General features: G+C 41.5%; 1 protein-coding gene across 1 annotated transcript; it reads left to right on the top strand.

Annotated features, from left to right (window-relative positions):
- The first annotated feature begins 9,493 nt into the window (after positions 1-9,493).
- manf (mesencephalic astrocyte-derived neurotrophic factor) lies at positions 9,494-21,300 on the top strand. The gene is made up of 4 exons (XM_080727863.1): positions 9,494-9,685; positions 11,833-11,960; positions 14,904-15,045; positions 17,398-21,300. Exons 1-4 carry the CDS (start codon positions 9,598-9,600, stop codon positions 17,580-17,582), a joined length of 543 nt encoding a protein of 180 aa, XP_080583989.1. The 5' UTR covers positions 9,494-9,597; the 3' UTR covers positions 17,583-21,300.
- The last annotated feature ends 465 nt before the right edge of the window (positions 21,301-21,765 follow it).

Raw genomic sequence — 21,765 nt, 5'->3', positions numbered from 1 at the left:
TCGTTTTCACTTCCCTGGAATGTGACTAGTTCTTTTTCCACATAATTAATACCAGTGTTGTAAAGTGACTAAGTAGTCTACATTTAGTTAAGTACTGTACTTAAGTACAATGTTGTGGTATTTGTACTTTACTTGAGTATTTCCAATTTCCAATACTTTTACTTCTACTCCTCTACATCTTGGATTCAAATATTGTACTTTTACTCCACTACATGTATTTGAAAACTTTAGTTACTAGTTACTTTGCAGGTGTAAATTATACTAGACCAGGTCAACCTGGTTGTGCCAGACCCCCTGTCTGTCATCATCATTTATGACATCATCATGTCATCATCATATATACCCTTTATATAGAAAACCCGGACAGACCGACATTTGCTTATGTAGGCCTACCCATTTCATGGGTCTGGCAAATATTATAAAACACACATTAATCCACGTTAGCCCTATTTTATACCTTGGCTATTTGAAAATAGCGGATCTAAAAGCTCACAACGCGTCGCATCACGACACGTTGTGAGCTTGTAGATCTGCTGTTTTCAAACACTTCATACATTAAGTACATTTTGAATTCTGGACATTTACTTGTAACAGAGTACATCTACAGGGCGGTACTGATACTTATACTTAAGTACAAAATGTGAGTACCTTTTCCACCACTGGTTAATACAAACTGATAACTGGAAACAGAAATGTTGCCAATATCATGTGACTTTGACACAAGCAGAAGCATAAAGGTCACAAGAACAAAAAAAAGGGGAAATTGAATATCGTTGTTCAGAATGAATGTTTAGTTGAAATGGGAAATAGAACGAGTTCAGTAGGAAGGAGCGATCACCTACGGCCAGGGACAGCAGCAGCTACGCATTAAAAAAGAGAACAAGGGACGTATCTGTGCCATCCATGCTGCGTGTGTGGGTGACATTCTCCCTTTGATTTGCATACGAGGCCTGGGATAGATGACACAGATCAAGATACAGATGGACAAAAATGACAGCGAGAGTGATGAGATGGAAAGTGAGAGATGGAAAAAAGTCATACATGAAAGAAAGACAAGTGAGATTGAAAAGAATAAGCCAGTCATAAAGTAGGAGGGTTAAACGCTGAAAGAGGGCCTTTCCCCATGTAACCAGGTCACCCAGTTATTACGATGGTCAAATATAAATAACAAGAACTGAGTCATTTCAGTGTGGACTCCACCGAAATGCAAACGCCATTGACATTTATGACATGCTAGGATAAGGGCAGATGTTATCATCTTTACCAAGAGAAGCTGCCATTAACACACATTTTGGGATAAGGCACAGTAGAGTCCAATTTGAACCTATTTTCCAGGGCAATTTGGCGGTCAATGACATTGACTCAATATCCTGCTTTCAATTTGCACCTGAGCAATCTATGTCACATATCGTTCCTTCTCATTGACCTGTCACAATCATAGTACCTGTTTAGTCCTGGAACAAATCTGTGTTGCATTAACCATTCATTTATGCTTTAGCTATTTCTGCGAGCTTGTAGATCTGCTATTTTTGAAAGATCTTGAGAATTTTTGCAAGTCTGAATATTTTGTCCCGATTCTATAAGCTAAATGTCTTCTAAATCCTTAAGGTTTTTGAAAAACACATGTTTCTATGTCAGTGGTTCTCAAACGTTTTCATGTCAAGTGTACTTGGCTGCCGATCGCCACCTCAAAATATTATGTATCAGGGACCCCCCAGAAGCAAATATTTGAGTTACAAATGTTCGCTTTAACAAAATATATATAGGCCTATATTCAAAGTTTGCAAAAAAAGCTTGTAGATCTGCTATTTTTTTAAATAGTTAAAGCATAAAATAATGGTTAAAGTGGTTAAAATCGAGAGTTCGATTGTCGCCCTCACAGCTAGAAGGTCCTGGGTTCGATTCCCGCCGGGGGACGCTGTGGGTGCTGGGGGCGTGTTCCCTCCTCCGCGTCATCAGTGCCCACACCCTAGGTGGGGTTGGCAAAAGGGCCTTTCTGTGTGGAGTTTGCATGTTCTCCCCGTGTCTCCTAGGGTAGATACCCTCACAAAAACATGCAGTAATCCTGGTCTCTATAATGCCTCCCCCTGGCCAGCCGGGGCGCCTGATGGAGGGGACTGGAACTGGTTGGAATAACATGTTCCTTCCACGCGCTATGTCCAACCGGGGAAGCTCCCCCTGTCAGGTGATAAGAAGCGGCCTGCTCACTCCTCATGCACTGAAGGAAGCATGAGCTCAGTTCAGGGCCCTCCCCAGGTTGGCAGAGGGAGAGCAGAGCCCAGGATTACAGCTTAGGCAATTGGCACCGGGTGAAAAAATGGGTTACAAAAATCGTGGGATAAAAATTTCATTTGTGATGGGGCAGTAGGCTTGGCCTTTAGATGGAGAGTTTAGTTCAAACAAGTGGGTTAGAGAAACTGTTGCCAAAATGCACTGTGCTCATTGACAACCATCTTTGTTTACAGTATCTATAGGTATACTGTATAGCATACATGGGCAACTGGCGGCCCGGGGGCCACATGCGGCCCCCACCTTCACTTAATGCGGCCCGCTGGTTAATACTGGAATACTGATATAATATTGATTTCAGCTACAGTTACAATTCCAAACATGACCTGCTTTAATTCTGTCTATATAAGTAGCTTAATGACTAGTATAGTAGTATTAAAATGTATTTATTTTATGTACAATGTAGGTATTTGTATTTAGGTTCATAAAGTTAACATGAGTATATAACTAAATGTTACATTTCAGGATTCCAATTAAGAAATAACAAAAAAGAATTCAGGATTCCAATTCAAAAGAAGCAAAAATAGCCGATCTACAGCTGCGATGCGTTTTGAGCTTGTAGATCGGCTATTTTTGCTTCTATTGTATGCAATACTAGAATGACAAATGTGGCCCTCTGGAGGGAAGGTGGAAATATAGTGGCCCTCGCCATCATCAAAGTTGCCCACCCCTGCTGTATAGGATATGTGTGACACTGTGAATCACACAACAATGCATTCTACCTAGATAGTGGTAGGCAATATCGTCATGTCATAATACTCTCCCAATACTATTGTCATGCCTATGTATGTCATATATGTATGCACTGGTGGTTTATGTATAGTGTATGGCTATAGTCTATCTTGTTATTTGATGTGCTAAATGTATCGTATATCATTTCCTGTATCATGTGCTTACTTGTGTAATCACACAAAATACAAAGTCAAGTTATAAACATATATATGCAAATGGTGAATTCAGATTCATGCAACAGATCAACAGACAGCTCTTTAATGGTTCAGTCAATGACACTTATGTCAATGACAATTCACACTGAAAGACACACTGCATTTTGTCTTGTGTGTGGGGCAGTGTAGGGTGAAACGGCAGCTGGCAGATTTGTGATAACACTCTATTGCCCTCTGTTGGTAATACTTTGACACAGCACATGCTGTGATCCTGTAATGCAGTGTTTCTCAAAGTGGATTCCAGTGACTCTGTGGGTTCCTTTAGGAGGGTCTAAATTGACTCTTTCAAGTCTACCAAATGGACCCGTTAGGGTCCATTTGGTTCCATTTGTATGCTGTCAGAGTTAAGGGAAGACCTTGGAATTTTAAGGTTTGAGAAACACCGCTGTAATGCAGGGGTCGGCAACCTTTTTGACATGAAATGCCATGTTGTCATTTTCTTGATAGTCATTTGTCAGTGTGCCATATCAACAAAGAGTTTAATTATGGCACCACATAAAAAAAAATCTAATTTCCAATTGATTTTGACAGGCTATAAATAACAACCTTTATTTTTGTTGTTCTTCTTCTTTAGAAATATATTCTTTTACATGCATGCTGTAGGCCTATAGATTAGACTCAAGCAATAACCCACTTATCACCCAGACTCTCTTAAAGTCCGTTAATGAATGTAGAATTATATGCAGTATGTAAATTGCATAATACTGTAGATGTGAGTTGACTTAATTTACTAAACCTTTTTAAAAATATTTAATAAATAAATGAAAACTCTCTCACACTTATGCCAGTGTTTGTTTGTTTGTTTGTTTGATTAATTAGAAGTTTGCATAGGAAAAGTCAGTTTCATGACAGTACAGTTCACTGGTACAAGGTCAACTAAAATGATAAACACCTCAAGAAATCTTTTGGGACTTGTTTCTATTGGGGTCCTTTTTTTAAACTCGTATAACATTGAATGACAGACAAATAAAACACAGTACTATGGAGAAAATATATCTATATAAAATATCGATATAAAAAATGTCGTAAACAATGCAAAATAAATGGTATTTACAATAGAAAGGTCAAGGGGGAGGTAATAGTCGAGGACCCACATGGCCAAAAGCTCAAAGAAAAGAGGGGTACCTGTGATTTTCTGCCGTACTTTTTATTTCAGTTTTATCTATTAGGTTGGTCATTAAGGTCCACAGAATGAGAGGCCTGCTCTGCCGGAAACATCGCGAAAAAAAGTTATGGCCATTTGTATATTCACTGTCCCATTGACTCCAATACACTGTGACTACACAGGAAAAGAAAAATATTTAAAAAAGAAAAAAATCTACTTTAAGTAGCACATGTGAGGGGTCAAACTGGGGGTTCTTCATGATTCTGAATCCATTGCAAGCATTTGTTTTGCATGAAAAACATTCCTTGAGCTACATTTCAACCCGAGAAAATGGTGAAAAGTGATGAGTCATCAAAAAAAAGTTTAAAAAATCCATTGCAAGCATTTGTTTTGCATGAAAAACATTCCTTGGGCAAAAATTCAGACCCAGAAAATGGTGAAAAGTGATGAATCATCACTTTTTTTTTTTTTGATGACTCATCAACTTTCACCATTTTCTGGGGTCGAAATGTAGCCCAAGGAATGTTTTTCATTCAAAACAAAAGCTTGCAATGGATTCAGAATCATGAAAACACCCCAGTTTGACCCCTCACGTAATACTTAAAGCAGATTTTGTTCTTTTTTTAATACTTTTCTTTTCCTGTGTAGTCACAGTGTATTGGAGTCGATGGGACAGTGAATATACAAATGGCCATAACTTTTTTTCGCGATGTTTCTGGCAGAGCAGGCCTGTCATTCTGTGGACCTTAATGACCAAACTAATAGATAAAACAGAAATAAAAAGTACGGCAGAAAATCACAGGTCCCCTCCCATTTTGGGGACTGGGTCCCCGACTATAAGGATAGGCTTTGTTTTCTTCTAACAGTTTCGAGTAGCAGCCACCTCTTAAAGGGGTACTGTCACCTAAAGGGGTTGAGGGGCAGATTAAACTGTGACATGAGCTTCTCTGAAAACGGTCTGAAACAGTCTGAAGCTCATGTCACAGTCTAATCTGCCCCTCTCCCCCCAACAACAGCTGACCAGTACAGTAAGTAGTCATACAGTCAGGCTATATAGACAATTAATTTGTTTGGCTTATAATTGCGCATCCCCACAATGACATCATAAAAATATTAACTTGTTCTTTAAGATGATTCTTAAAGTGACAGTAACCCTTTAGGTGACAGGCCCCCTTTAAGTGGCTTTTCGGAGCAGTTTCAAAAGAAGGTAGGTATTTACACTCCGTTAAGGCCTTCGGTAGAGCGTTCCACATTTTAGCGGCATAGATGCCAGCTACTGTAGTGATCACCCACCCCTTTGCCAATGTTGGCACCCGTGCCCAAGACCGCCTACCCCTGCTGTAACGTTTTGCATCACTGGGCTCTTCTGGAGTGAAAAGCATTGGAACTTTTGTCAGGGACAGTGAAAGTAGGAATCCAGTGTCAATGACAGTCCAGATATTGACATTGTCATTTTTGTTTATCTTTCTTCGTGTAATAGTTTAGCCTACAGATAGAATCCCTAGAATCCAACCCATATAAGAGACCACACCTTCTGCTCAAGTTAAACAGCATTTATTGAACAAAATGCATGTGTATTGCTGGGGAGCCCAAGGCAGGGCGAGACACAGGGCGGGGGTGTAGTCTCGGAGCTGACGACCACTTTTGGGTTGCTCAGCTCGGGAGCGGTCTGTCACCTCTGCTCCAACACTGCACTGCCCCGGGGCTCCTACAAGAAAGACATTTTAAAAAGTCAGTAGAGGCTAGAGCAATGATAATGAGGAGTAAGGGAAGGAGGGTGATTGGGGAGGGGGAAATCCACGTTAGCAGAAACAAAACAGGTATATTTATACTGTGATGATTGCAACGTATATTGGCTGAGAGATAAGCAGTGCAGGTGTAGTTGATATTGGTGTTAGAGGACGGGTGTGGCCGAGATAAGCAGAGGGTGGTTAGCCTGACACTCAGCCTGAATTGACATTTCGTTTCACTCCATTATTCGCCAAAACAAATTTTTAAAGGGGTGCATATGGCTAGCGATTCAGGGTCTGGAACCAGGCTAGGGGGTGGTCTCTACTCCTGAACATACGTTGAACACAACTACATTAGTGGATAGCACTGTATACCATAGAGACTTTATTGTCATGTACTGCAGTCAGTGCCGGATTTATATGACATGAGGCCCCTGGGCAAGGGGAAATAAAGAGGCCCTTGTGCGCGCACGAAGTACCGCACACATACTGCGCACGCGAAGTACCGGATACATAGAGTGGGCGGGCTTTAGACTGCACTAAGCTTTCAGAGCAACTACATGCAGTGCGGCGAGCAGAGCAGAAGCTCTCAATGTCGTTACCATAATAAAACAAAATGTACAGTAAATAAACACAAATATCACTTTATTTGGATAGCAATACTTTAAAATGTCATCATTAACTCATTCAGGGTATTTTCAAAAAGGCTTCCAAGTTCCACACCGCCTCCCTCTCCATAGACTTCCATGTAATTAATAGTGCACGGATCATGCACGCCCATGCCTAGATCATGCACCACATGTGTGCACACTGTTCACAGCTTTCAAACAAAAGAATCCGAATGGAAATCCGTTCAGGCATTCATGAGCTAGCAGCCATTATGTTTTCTTGAAATGTAAACAAACATGGCTTCCATGTTTGAAAGATGGGGTTGGTATGGGGGTTAAACATGGAATTTCGCGATCATGCCCACTACATTTTTTGGGGTCCAAAAAATATTTTTTGATTTTTTTTTTTTTTTTTTTTTTTTTGAGGACCCCCACCCCCCTGAGGCCCCTGGGCACGTGCCCACCCTTGCCCAATGGTAAGTCCGGCCCTGACTGCAGTAGGCCTACAACAAAATGCTGTATCCCTAAAAGATGCTTTCGGCTTAGGCGCGCTACAGACAGTTGCGACAGCTATCGTGTCCGTATCTTCTGAGAATGAGGGGAGAAGGGGCATTCCAATTCATCGTCAATGAACGTCACATGGTTTTTTGTCGTTGCCGTGTCTCTTGGCCAAAAGACAGCCTTCGGTTGAGCAAGAGACACGGCAACGACATGAAACCACGTGACCTAGATAGAAAATGCAATGGACTCCCCCTCCGCCCCTCATTCTCAAACGATACGGAGAAGATGTCTCACGCGTATGTCTGATTGCGGCCTTAGAGTTCAACATTCATGAAGTTTGTTCTTTTGAACGAATCAGTGTGATTTCACAAATTGTTGCTTGTGTTGTCTTTTTCTCATCCTTCATTCCGTCTTTCCCCCTCGTTCTATTATTCCTCATTCTTTTCTCTATATACCACAGGGAGATTCTGGTGGAGCAGTGGAATATGACCAGTACATTTACGGGGTGCTTATACTTGGCAATGCATTTGTGTGCATATTAGCGGCTATACCTGCCTGTGTGTACCAAGTATCCTAAGGCCTCTGACAGACATTGGAAGCACAAGCCTCTGACGTGCCCTTGGGAGAGGCGGTGCCATGTCATAGTTCCGAGCGACCTACAATTTTTCCGACCTCCCATTATTCTGACTCGTGTGGTGTTGGAGGGACACAGATTTTTGTTCACCATGACCTTGTGCTCCGGTGCTCAATGGGAAACATTTCACTAGTGCCCCGTTTTCATTGAGCAAAACTTCTGGAATTTCTTTTTCAAAAATGACGCCAATTTTGAAATTCACTCCATGTGAAAACTACCACTTATTTTGTGTGCCGGGAGTTTTGGCGTCCGAAACGTTACAGCAAAATACCTAGTAATTTTTGTTGAAAGTACCGGGAGAATACAAATTTCCCTGCAATGAAAACGCATACCGTGATTTTTTACTTTTTTTTTTACAAGCTGGTGCGTGCAAGGAGCCAATAATATTAACAGTTAAAGCATTGTATTTGGGATTGAAAGCTTCACCTTGCATAAGGAGATTAATTATTGGTCTAGAATCCATATTACATCTGGGCATTTGATTTGTGACAGGGGTCCGCTGACAATCAACTGCAGGGGGCTGTCATCTGAGCGCAAATCATCTCTCATCAACCCAGATTTGGCTCTAAAAAGGATCAAATTAATTCTCCTGCCATACCACTAAAATGTGGAACGCCCTGCTGAAAGCCTTAAAGATAGATAGATGGATAGCTTTATTATCCCAAGGGGGACATTCAGTGGAGGGTAGAGGAGTGTAGGCTAACTCCCTAACTTCCTTTAAAACCGCTCTAAAAAGTCACTTACAGCCAGGCGGTTTCTACTTGAAACTGGTAAAAGACAAAGTCTATATCCTTATTCCTTACCTCCCCCTTTCTACTGTAAATACTTTTATTTTCGTATATTTTGTTTTGGGAGGAGACCCCGTGGCAGACCAAAGACCAGATGGAGGGATTATATCTCCAAACTGGCTTGGGAGCGCCTCACTCCCTGAGGGAGTGGAGGAAGTTGCTCAGGAAAATCTGGAGGTCTCAGTTGGAACTGTAGTCTGTTACCCCCGCGACCCGATTCCAGATAAGCGGTTGAAGATGGATGGATGGATCTTTTGTTTTACTGTCTGTCATTCAATGTTATATGAGTTTAAAAAAGGTTTCCAATGTAAATAAGCCATAGGCCTAAGAGGCTTTCTTGGATCTCCTTTTAGTTGACCGTGTGTTCCAGTGAACTCTACTGTCATGAAACTGTACCTTTTCCTATGCAAACTTGTCTTCAATCCATAAAAACAAATCTGTTGAACTGCATTGCTTGCTTTTATGTTCTTTTAACTTCTGTTGTATTTTTAGGAATTTTCTGATCTTTGTACCTTGTTGTACCTGTTTATTATTATATTTTTGCTATGATTCTTGTACTATGTTAATTATTTTATTTCATGCATTGTTGCTTTTTTATGCTATTTGTTACGGAAAGCACTTTTTATCCAAATAAACGGTGACTAGACTTGACACGCAAAAACATTCTAACAGCCTAACCAGCCAATCAGCGGCCGCCAACTGGACGATGCTCCCGGAATGTGCCCGCTCTGGCCAATCAGCGCCCGGTGCGTGGTGGACTACAGGAAGTGCCCCAGTTGTGGACCAATGAGAACCCGGCTTTTTAGCTCGACGTGTTAGCAGGAAGTGCTCGCTGCTGTACAACCAGAAACCTTTTATATATACTCTATGCCAGAAACCGGCGTCCCTCCACTGCACACACACACTCATGTGAACGCACTGAAAAGCGGTCGTTTTTTACACACTACTCACTAAATAAGTACTAAAATAACTAATTTAATTTATTTGCTGTCGAAATGTTGTGTTTAGGCGGGCTATCCGTGGCTCTCGCGCTGGTTTTGGTGCCGGGGAGCACAGAAGCACTGAAAGAGGGAGAATGTGAAGGTAGGTGTTCTTCTGTAGCTAAAGGTATAGCCTCTGATTTAGCCTATATTGCTTCTGTTCACTTCTTACTTATTTAATATCATGTATGTAACTATTGACAGTGTTTCTTAATCTTTGACATTTTAAGGTCTCTCCTTAACTTTGAAAGTGTACAAATGGGACGGGTTCATTTGGTTCCATTGGATTTTGCATTTTGTATGTTCCATCACTTCTTACTTCTTATCATGCATTTCTAAATCTTTGACATTTTGAAGGTCTCACCTTAAACTTTGACAGTGTACAACATCTACAAATGGAACCAAATGGACCATTTGTACACTGTCAAAGTTAAAGGCGTGTAAGGGTCAATTTAGACCCCCTTTATTCAATTAAATTGTTCAGGGGCCACATTGTCACAAACCCAAGGGGCAATTCTAAATTTTAAGCCACTTCACCCCACAGTTCTACTAAGATATTATACAGCTTGCATTTTGACTTTATGCTGTCGAGGAAACTGGAAGGTGAAAGAAATGCGTCACGTTGGAATGGATGAGGGGCACAATCTTAGAAACGTCCTGTAAATACAGTAATATGTTACTGCAATGACCATATTTTGATATGTGGTCACAAATAGTCTTAGATAACTGCTTAGTGAACTAGGAGTCCTTATTGACATTTGTAGCAGCTGCCTCAGATTAAAGCCCCAACTATGTATTATTCTATCAATTCCTTTTCAGAAGAATCAAGAAAAACGTCTAAATGTCTTTAACAATATCAACGAATCAATGTGAAACATTTTGACTTAATATGAGTAGAGTAGACTGTTTATAATGAGCTAAAGTCGATAAGCTACATAAGACAGTTTATAGCAGATGTACAATGTGTCTTTGTGCATTTTGAGATTCTAGATCTATTTATAATAAAAAAATATATATATATTTTATTAAACAATATTTTTATATAATTAAAATGTATTTTATTGTTGTACTCCTAATAAGGATTGTGACCTTGTCGCCTGCATTTGAATTGTATAACTTTAGCCTATAAATATACTATATAGGCGCTAGAATAGTGTACAAACTGTCTACAATAATATGAACATGCTGTGTATCTATGAATGGATATTTAGAGTAGACGATTATACACTGTGGATAATATAAGGCTGATGTATACAGTCAGTGTGTGTCAGCTACAGTTGATATTTATGCATATATAACTGTACAGTCAAAAACAGTGAGCATTGTACCATCCATCAACGGTGAAACGTTTACAGCAGTTAACCTAAGCGGACAGCTGTCATGTTGGTACCTTTTGGTTGTGAGAGATTGGAATGGAAAATGAAAGCTAAAGGCTTGTCATGTAACTGATCCAGGGATTTGGCACCATCCAAACATGATTCACATGAGGTTTTACTGGTTATCCGATCCTTGTATGTGTCTTTTATACAGCAAGGGCGTGGATTCGGGGAAATTGTGCAATTTTTTTTTCTTATGCCAGACAACTATATTAACATCTTCAAATTCTACATAGTCTGTAACTACTCAACAAAAATGTGCTTACTGTTTTATACCGGGAACACATTTGAGTGTATTACAGTACATATACAGTAGTATGTAGCAACATATTTGTTTTTGTAATTTTTGAATAATATTTAACATTTAGGTTAGGCCTAAATGAGTTAAACAAGACAACTATTCCAACATCTTCAAATGCTACATAGTCTGTAACTACTCCCCCTCTAATCCAGGGGTCTTCAACAGGGGGTCCGGGACCCAGAGTTACTACAGGGGGTCCTCGAAATCTTTGAGTGATAAAAACTAAGAGCTTTGGTGTAGAGGGGAAAAAGAGCAGACTAAGTACAGAGTGAAAGGTCAAGTTTATTAAGTATTCACGGTTCAAGTGGTTAAATATCTGAAAACACAAATTGACATGAATCCAAAATACACTGATGATTGTGCTGTCAAATAATGAAACTAAACTATATGAAATCTATGAAAAGGTTGTGGGGGGGTCCCTGCTTCATCTCTCTCTCAACTAAGGGGTCCTTGGCCTGAAAACGTTGAAGACCCCTGCTCTAATCTTTTGTAACTTTCCCATCAGGTGTTGTCCTGACTCAGAATTAGTCATTTGCATGACTAATTATGTTCCCTGTTCTGTGTGTGTTCCAGTGTGTGTGACCTTCCTGGGGAGGTTTTACCAGTCGCTGCAGGACAGCAACGTGAAGTTCAACAGTGCAGACATTGAGACGGCCTTGGTAAAGTTCTGCAAAGACTCCAAGGGCAAGGACAACCGCTTTGTAAGTCAACAGTCTCACAATGTTTGATTGATGGGTTGAATATTTTATTAGACAAAAATGAAGAACAGTACGAGTACAGTCAAAACAAGACAAATGTACAAGTGCAGGTCAACACCCTGCTTAACTCTTTTACTGCTTGAACGTTAACGCTCGTCCCAATTCTGACGGCGGCGCAAAGCCAATACGAACGCTAGTTCTTTTACCTTGTTTGAGCACTGTAAGCTGATGAGGGGTCGCGCGGGTGTGTACAGTAAGAACAGCTCCCGTAACGCTGCTCTAAAATTTCCACCACAAATCACCCAAATCACTTCCCAAATCACTTCCTGGCTGTATTCTGTGGACCTGATCTAGAAAACGATTTCTATACTCTGAACGACGGAAAGTGAGGAGTGCCATTTCACATTCATTCCTTGCATAAGGCTTCCCCCTGCCGTCAGTTTGGCTACAGTACATATATATGTGTCCCTTGAAAACAATTATTTTTGGAAATAACCCATAGATAATTTTCTATAACATCGCAAAGGTACTTTTTGATGGCACCAGCACAAATACATAAATAATAAATATGGCAGTAGAACTGTTAAAAGGAACACCCCCAAATAAGCCCTTTACGGTCTTGTTTACGTCAGAGGTCCTTGGTATTCAATTCATGGACGTAAAAATGGCAACAAAAAACATTCAAATATCATCGCAATTATAAAACATCGAAATAAAATAAATAAAAGACTATATGCGTCATACTACATGTCATCCAGTTAGTTTCATAGTGGGTTGATGCTACAGAAGTGGGCCTACTAATGAATTTTGCTACTGTAAACGACCACCTGTGGATTAACCCCAAGTGAGACTTTAAAGGAGCTATAGTCAACTTTTTCTTGAAAAACAGACGCTAAAATAAAAATAATGTTTCGAAAATATTTTATAAAAACAATTGAGCTTTGTATATGTGTTTCTATTAAAAAATGACCACAAAAAGCGTAACATAATGATAAAATAATCATTTTGGCCATTTTGACGCCCCTGGTTCCAGTGCTCAGCAGCAGCTTTGGGCAAGTCTCATGTGTGAATAATGGTATGTGTTTCTTTGTTTGTGAATGAGAACCTGGGTGGTCCTGGGAAAAAGACTATGAACTGCAAACCACTAAAAAATGTGTTGTAATGTCTGAAAATGAGAGCAATCAGTTGAAATGAACATTTTATTTTGAAGTTACTTACAGTAAGCCAGAACAGCAAAAGGTAATACAAAATGCTATATACAGTTGGTCTATCTAAATAAACATTTGCCTCTGCTTGAGCCTAACTAACTAGATACGTTGGTATGATGCATGCATACAGCACACCATTGAGTGAAGATTAGGCCTGGGGCGGTATGGACATTTTGTTACCGCGATTACCGTCTTCCCATTTATCGCCGGTACTGCGGTAATTACCGCACCCCCATATCTATTAATTAAGCTTTGGCGATAAGCCAAAATATTGCAATCATCTTCCCACAGCCTGACTGCCCGAGTTATACTTCTCTGTACAGCACAGCGGGTCTGGCTTTCAAAGGAGCAGATCTACAAGCTCACAACACATCGCATCCGCGACGCGTTCTGAGCTTTTAGTTCTGCACTGTCGGGTTACCATAGTAACGTAGGCTAGCTACTTGGGCTTTTCAGACACGAACAGCTGTGTGAACAAACCAGAAGAGGAAGGGTAGTCAGATCGTGTACAGTGATTCTGTAAACTCACGTCACGTCTCAACTCTCAAATCGCAGTGATTGAGTGCTGCTATATACAGGTTTTAGTTACAAGACTTGACAGAAAAGGTTATAAAATCGCCGACGCGCCGTACGGGGCACAACGTGCGACGCGGTGGAGAAAGTAAAATAGTTTCATTTTCGGTTTTACTCCACACGGCCCGCGCTCCGCCAGTAATCCGTATGAATAAAAAAAGATATGCCACAACACAAGGTATGTATTAACATCCTTGTGTCGAGTGGATTACAGAGAAAGTGTATGCTGCTCCGTCATAGAGTTGTGCTCCGTACCCTGCTCTGTGCACTGTGTGCAGGGCGTGATTCCTAAACCCACCAGGATTGAGTTAAGACCCGCCTCACTCCTGGAAGTCCTCGCGTTTCCACGAGGCGGGTCTTAACTCAAGCCTGGTGGGTTTAGGAATCACGCGTGTGCAGGTCTGTGTCTGAGTGACGTATGTGGCTTCCAACGTGTGGTACACGGCCCAGAGCAGAGCGGCATGGAGCGCATGCGGTCCTCGCTTCTCCCCCGTTTTAAAACTCGCTTGTTTTCCAATAAAAAATAGACCTTTTTTTTTGTCTTTTTACCGCGGTAAGCACAATGACACCGCGGTAGACCTCGGTATACCGCGGTACGGCGGTACGGCGGTTACCGCCTCCAACCCTAGTGAAGATGGCACATAGACCCTCCAAATTAAATCCATACTTCCAACACATCAGAGTGGCAGTTTGTATCATCGCGTTTGTTTATTTCTGTGTGTATGAGAAAGGTATGAGGTTGGAAAGTTGAGGGAGTGAGATAAAGGAACATTGATGGACCAGGAGAGTAGTTATGTGTGAATAATGAACTGGCAGGGGGGGGCAGTGTGACCGAGCACTCAAATGTTTTCTTTTAAAAATGACCATCACATCAAATGTGGTGTCTTTCTGTTTTATTGCTGTTTATCATTAGAGATGTGCCGATTGATCGGTGAGTGATCGCCATCGGCCGATTATGCCTGTATCGGCTTTGATCGGTATCGGCTTTGCCGATCTACAAGCTAGATCAGCTATTGATTAAGCTATGTTGAGTGATTGTTGCTATGTGAAACAAGCTTTGTATTTATCAATTTAACCCCAATCAAATGTCATCTTCTTGCTTCTGTCCTGCATGGTCTCTAGTGTTACTACATTGTCCTGTACTTCTGTCCTGCATGGTCTCTAGTGTTACTACATTGGTGCCACAAGTGACGCTGCTACAAAGATTGTTAACGAAGTTTCGAAGCCACTCAGCCACCACGTCCCCGTGGAAAAGATCTGTGAGAAACTGAAGAAGAAAGACATGCAGATCTGTGAACTGAAATACGGTACGTCCCCCGAGGGCGGTGGCCCGGGCACTTTCTTTGTTTCCTTCTCTTTCTCTTTCTCTTGCTCTTTTTCTTTCTTCCTTGCGTCTGCCTGGTTTTTACCAGCTCAAACTGTTGTGCCATATCGTCGTCTTTTTTTGTACCCGTTTCCAGTGGTGCTTTGGTGTTTTCTTTTCAGGGCGGGCAGTCATTTACTGACGTCACGGTCGTCACGTGCACGCGCACCTTGAGATGTGTGCGTGCGTCTACATAGATAGATAGATAGATAGATACCTTTATTATCCCAAGGGGGAAATTCAGTTGTCCAGTAGAAGCACAGTAGTATACAGTTATTTACAAAGTTACAGAGACATAAGAAAAGATAGATAAGAGGGGGAAAAAAACAAAAACAAAGACAAGAGCAGTACAGTACCAATAAAGAGAAGGTGCATCAATAGAGGGGGCGAATAATATATAAGTACATAAAGTGTCTTGCAAAAGAGACCATAGCAGTCAATGCTAGTTAGTGCAAACAAGTATCTCACTGTCATTGTTAAATAAAGCAAAAATACTCAGAAACTACCAACACAACCAATAGTGCAATGTCAAAAATCAGTGCGAAAAAAGAAGAAACTAGGAAGCGTGTCACCGCAAGACGCACATGAGCACTCTTCCTGGACGGTCCTTAGAGGTCAAAGTCAATACAGCAATAGTTCCTTAGAGGTCAAAGTCAATACATACATGTGCGCATGGAGCAAATAGAAAATACTGCGCTGCAGTAGAGCAACTAAAAGCCCCATGTGAAATGAACCACAACGCCTCTGTTTGGTCACCATATCTGCATTACTGATGATGGTTTCTCAAAGAGTTCTTGTGCGTAAAGATCTTTTGAAAGAGCCAATAGTCATTTCCCAAATAATCATCACTCTGTCTATTATCTACTATAGCACTGGTTCTCAACCTGTGGGTCGGGTCCCCACATTATTTTGGGGGGTCCCCAGATGAGGACTGAGTTACTAGGGCCCAAGGTGGAGGGGCCTTAATTATTTTATAGCTATTTAGCTATTGAAAAATAGCAGAGATACAAGCTCACAGCGCGGCACCGAGTGCTTGTAGATCTGCTATTTTTGAAAAGTCATGAAAATGTGTGCAAATCTTTGAATATAATTATGTATTTTTTCATCCAACATTTGTAACTCAAATTTTGCTTCTGGTGGAGTCCCTGGAACTAAATATTTTGAGATGGGGGTCCGTGGCAAAATACACATGAAAAGGTTTGAGCACCACTGACATATCTTTTTTTTTTCTTTTTTTTTTTAAACCTTAGAAGGATTTGAAATATTAAAAGATTTTCACGGTTTAAAAAAAATAGCAGATCTACAAGCCCTGCAGCGTGGCACTCGGTGCCGTGCTGTGAGCTTGTATTAGGGCTGTCCTCGACTCGGGATTTTTGAAGTCGACTCGAGTCGTGGGGTTCATTCCGACGCGTCGGCGAATCGTTTTATAGTCTACTTTGTGTAAAAAAAAGTTTAAAAAAAAAGTGTTGCTTTAAACGTCCACATCAACATAACACAATAATACATTAAGATGATTGAATACACGGTGATATCGGTGCGCGAGCAAAAACGTTATCTGCATAGCAATACACAACACACCGTTAAAACAAATAAAACATCTCCGAGCCAGCAGTGTGGACATGTCATGGACGCAAACACAGCGGAATCAAACATCATCATGGATTACTTGGAACAATTCAGAAGCACTTTAATTAGAAAATGTAACTAGTAGCCTACACTTGTGTATGTTAATTTGACTTTAGTAGATTGTTTAATTACTTTGTGGACGTGCGTTTGCGCTGTGGCAGGTTATTTAATATGGGATTTTGACAGCGTGCTTCTCCTCTTAAAGGAACACCGTCCCGGCTCCGAATGTTTTAACGATGGGGCGGTTCTGGCCGTTCCGTCTCACTTTCACCCCTACGCTGGTGCGAGACAATAAATAACTGTTCGCCAATTGCTACATCTCTCAATTGGAAGTACATGACACCAGTCCAGCAGTGCACCGCAGTAATAGGCTAACTGGTGATATAAAAAAATATATATTTTCGACTCCTCGACTCAAACAATTGGCGTCGATTCCCGGGGCTTAAAGCGACGCGTCAATCCGTCGATTTTTAGAGGACAGGCCTAGCTTGTATATCTGCTATTTTTCAATTGTTAAAGCACAGGGGGCCCCACAGTGAATCCTTGTACCCAGCCAGGGCCCAGAATTTGATGCGACACACCTGGGGAGCTCGTTCCAGCATTGACAACCTTTTTAATGGGACAGGACGTTTTGATGTTGACCTCTCTCTCTCCTAACTGTGCTCTGCAGACAAACAGGTGGACCTGAGCACCGTGGACCTGAAGAAGCTGAAGGTGAAGGACCTGAAGAAGATCCTGGAGGAGTGGGGCGAGACGTGCAAAGGCTGCGCCGAGAAGTCCGACTTCATCCGCAAAATCACCGAGCTCATGCCCAAGTACGCCCCCACTGCCGCCAAGGCACGGACAGATCTGTAAAAAAAAAGAAAACCCCTCCCCCCCCCCCCCAACCATCTCATAACTTTTGGACTTTTTGGAACAGATTGCAATCCACCGAGGATTGGGAGAAGAGAAGAGAGTTTTTTTCTGTCCGTTAGTCTGTTCTTTTCTTGAGGTGTGCGGTGTGCACTCATCCGCTATCACACACAGATTAGCCCCCTTTTCCACTGCAATGTGGAACCAGAACTTTCAGGAACCTGAACTTATTTTTTTTGGTTCTGGTTTTGTGGTCCCAATCTAATTTACAGTACACTTTAAGACAGAATAAGACATAATAAAGCCATATTAAGAAATAATGTGTTGGTAATTAGAACTAATATTATTTTATTAGACAGAAACAAAGACAGAATAGCAGAAAGAGTGAATACGTTATCTGGCACTGCGGCACGACCGGCAGTTCAACCGTCAGTCACGCTGCATCGCCGGTGATAGGACCGTCGGCCGCCGCACGGAACTGTAGCCACCACTGCACGGACCGGCAGGTCCCGACTGCCGGTCCGTGCGGCCGCCGCCGGTCTACTGCCAGGACGCTGTTCAAACTGCCGGTCGTGCGGCGGTGCCTGCCGGGGCAGTTCCACGGCAGGTGCCGGTGCCAGAGAATGTATCCGCTCTTTCTGCTATTCTGTCTTTGTTTCTGTCTAATATGTCTAATAAAACATATTAGTTCTAAATACCAACACATTATTTCTTATTATGGCTTTATTATGTCTTATTCTGTCTTAAAGTGTACTGTAAATTAGGATGGGACCGGTTTTGTTTCCATTGCGTACGGCCCGGTTCCAGACGAGGTTCCAGGAACCTTTTTTTAGGTCCTGCTCCTGAGGTAGAACTAAACTTTAGTTCTGGGAACCTATGGGAGGGGCCAGCAGCACTGCTGCTCTTTTTTGGGACCTTCCCAGTTAGTTCTGGTTTATATGGAAACATAAGCAGAACTTGGTCCCGGAACTTCACAGGTTCTTGAATGTTCTTGGTTGTGGAAAGTTGTGGTTCTAGTTCTGGGTTGGCCCTACAGTAGAAATGGGGCTATTGATTCATAAGTGTAGGGGGCTGGTGTGTGTGTGTGTGTGTGTGTACACTACCGACACCTGCTCTATGCTTTTAAATCAAGTGCATCGAAAGTGAGCACGTGTTCATAGCTGTCAGGGAATCAGTTGCAGGGTCTGGTTGCGTATCAGGGGTGGAATTCATAGTTAAAACTAAACAGAGGAAATTCATTGTCATTCCTTGGTCTCTCAGGACAATCTGGTTGGATCCCATCATTTTCAAATGGTTCCACTTAACTTCAAAATAAAGCTCATGTTCCACCTCTTCCCCACTTACACTATGTTTCCCTTGTGCCGTTGCATAAACAAACCAAATTGATCAAAGCCTATCTAGCCAGCTGCTTGGCAGTAATGGAACATTTAAAAAAATATATCCACGAGTTTCCAACGCCCCATAGTGCATTGCGCAGACGTCTGTACCGAGCTTCCGGCGCCGATTTACAAGCTCACAACGGGTTGCATCTGCGACGCGATGTGAGCTTGTATGTCTGCTGTTAAACCCGGAAGTTTGGTCCCGATGGTCTCCAGTAAACTCCCGCGGAAACTTGTGGATATATATATTGTCGTTGTCGGGTGGAAACCTTGTATGTACAAAACAGTTTGTTTTGTATTTATCATTTTTAAAATGATTTAAACTAGTGAAAACAGACGATCTACAAGCACACAACGCCTCGCACCGCGAGGCGTTGTGCGTTTAAAAATTGTGTCCGTTTAAAAATCTACAAATTTGAAACTTGGAGATACGAGGTTTCTGCCCGACAGTGACGATATATAAAAAATCATTTTCTTCAACAGAACAGTGTGATTGGTCAGAGTGAAAAAAAGGTGTAAACAGCAATGTGCTCATCAGTTGCAGATAGCATTTCTGGAAGCATGTTGGCCCTCGGTATCATCTACCTCTATAGTAAAGTTAACAAGGCATGCGTGCTCTTCCATGGGACCAAGCCCAAATCCATTAGGGAGTTTAAGCAAGGAGTAAAGGATTGTTTTCAGGACGGCTCTGCTAAGGCGGAAGTACAGCTGCTATGACGCAGTCGCTGTAGCAGTCAAAATCGTTAAACAAACCGCTGTCGGCGACCTGTTCCCACCCCTATTACTGAACTCTTTGGTTCCCATGGTGACGCGTCTATGCAGCAGACGTTAATGTAGACGCTACGTGGAAAGGTAGTTTCTGCCGTGGTAGGAAGGGCTGCGACCAGTGCGACGACCAGCAGGTTTATCTATCGAGCGCTGATCCATGTCCGGTTAACAGGGTGGACCTCCGTTGCTGTCCTTGCTTGAAGTCCCTAATTTGGGGAGGGAAGGTATGATGGAATACTGTTGTGAAATCACTTTTGTTTTGTTGGAATATATTTGTGCAAAGTGTGATCCCTCTTGTGCTTACACCATATTGTTACTTTTATTCTCATATTTTCATACGAACAGGACCAGGTACTCATCATCGCTGTCAATAACTCTGTGCTCTCTGAAACTCAATTTTGAACGAAGGTTACTTTTATTTAAAGTCTGTGGGGGTGATGGAATAGTTATTCAGATGTAAAGTTAAATATGTAGCAAGCCTGTTTCCAGGGTAAATTGTCCTCACAGAAATGACTGAGAACTGCATGGCATATACCGTAAGATAGACTGTAAAATAAACAGGGCCGAATCGCCAATGCATACTCCACTTTTACAGCCTAATTTATTTCGGTTTGGGGAGTCGTAAAATCTCGGCAGCACCGAACAGCCTAATTAATGACCCCCACCCACCTGTTCCAGGGGAAGATTTCGTAAAAGAAAAGAAAAAATCCAGTTTCATATTTCCATCACAATTGTCCTCTTTGCTCTGAAAATTGTGACGACAAGAACTTTTCAAACATTTCTAAAGAGAAATATTGAAAAGTTTTCATTTCCAGATCTCAATGAAGGGACTGAAAATCCATGTTTTTTCATGTCTTATTTCAGTGGTGAAAAAAACTAAGGTATGGCAATACCTTGCCATACCTTAGCAACAGGCATGATACATTTATTCTAAGTACATTTTATTTTCCTCCCCGTTACTACGGTTTCTTGGGCTGGATATGGCAGCCTGGAACAGTTGTCAAGTGCAGCTAAACTTGGCATGTTAGTAAACGTGCCACAATTAACAATAATGCAGTGCACCTGTGCAGCTGATCTGCGGAACCTGGAAATATACCATTTTGTCAAGATGGGGAGAATATAATTATAATACCTTGTTAAAGTGACCATTTTGTTAAATGTTGCATTTGTAGTCATTTTACAACATAATAACCAGCACAGATAGACAAAGAGACATTCATGGATTTATATTTAAAAGTAACTATTATTTTCCCCCCTGGACCCAGGGTATGGCAGCTGCATACCCAATTGACGCCCCTGTCTTATTTCAATTTGCATGCTGAGATGGTAGCACCAAAAGGTTGCGCTGTCCTGTCCTGTCCTGTCCCTAACACTGAATTCCACCCCTGACTTGCAATGTATTTCAGAAGGGATAGATATTGTATTGTATATGTACGCAAAGAGTCTGTACAAAAAGAAATGAAAAGATGTGTGCGACACGTGAAAAGACTTGATACAGGAAACCTTTGTAAAAAGGTAACATAATGTTCTTTGACACCAACCTTTAATGTTAAGCCTGATTGTTTATTTACAACTGTGCTACTATATACTTTTTCATTAAAATTATAAAACATTGTATCTTGAGTACTGTCTCACTTTGCCACCACATTTGTGTTAACTTGTTTGAATTCCCCCTAGTAGTGAAAAAAGAACTTATGGGAACTCGGATTAACTTGTTTGTGCTTTTTAAGATGAACACCGATTTTAAAACCTGTTTTGGAGGTTAATGAAACACGCCCATTTCCAACCTTATCTTCATATAATAGGCTCTATGCATATACACCATTTTGTTCTACTTCCGGGTGTCTTTCGACTTCCTTCACAGGTGTTACTGATGATACTAATGAAGGCTCGGTTTGATTTATTGTACAGTGGTTCTTTAATTTCAAGGACCCCCATAACTCTAGACAAATGGAATCAACAAATGGAATCAAATGGACCATTGCGGGTCCATTTGCTTCCATTTGTACACTCTCAGAGTTACACACCTGTATGGGGAC

This window comes from Nannobrachium achirus, assembly GCF_963921795.1.
Source record: "Nannobrachium achirus genome assembly, chromosome: 6".
In the NCBI taxonomy this organism is placed as follows: domain Eukaryota; kingdom Metazoa; phylum Chordata; class Actinopteri; order Myctophiformes; family Myctophidae; genus Nannobrachium; species Nannobrachium achirus.
Note: the sequence above shows the minus strand (reverse complement) of the source record. Positions and strands in the feature narration are given on the sequence as shown.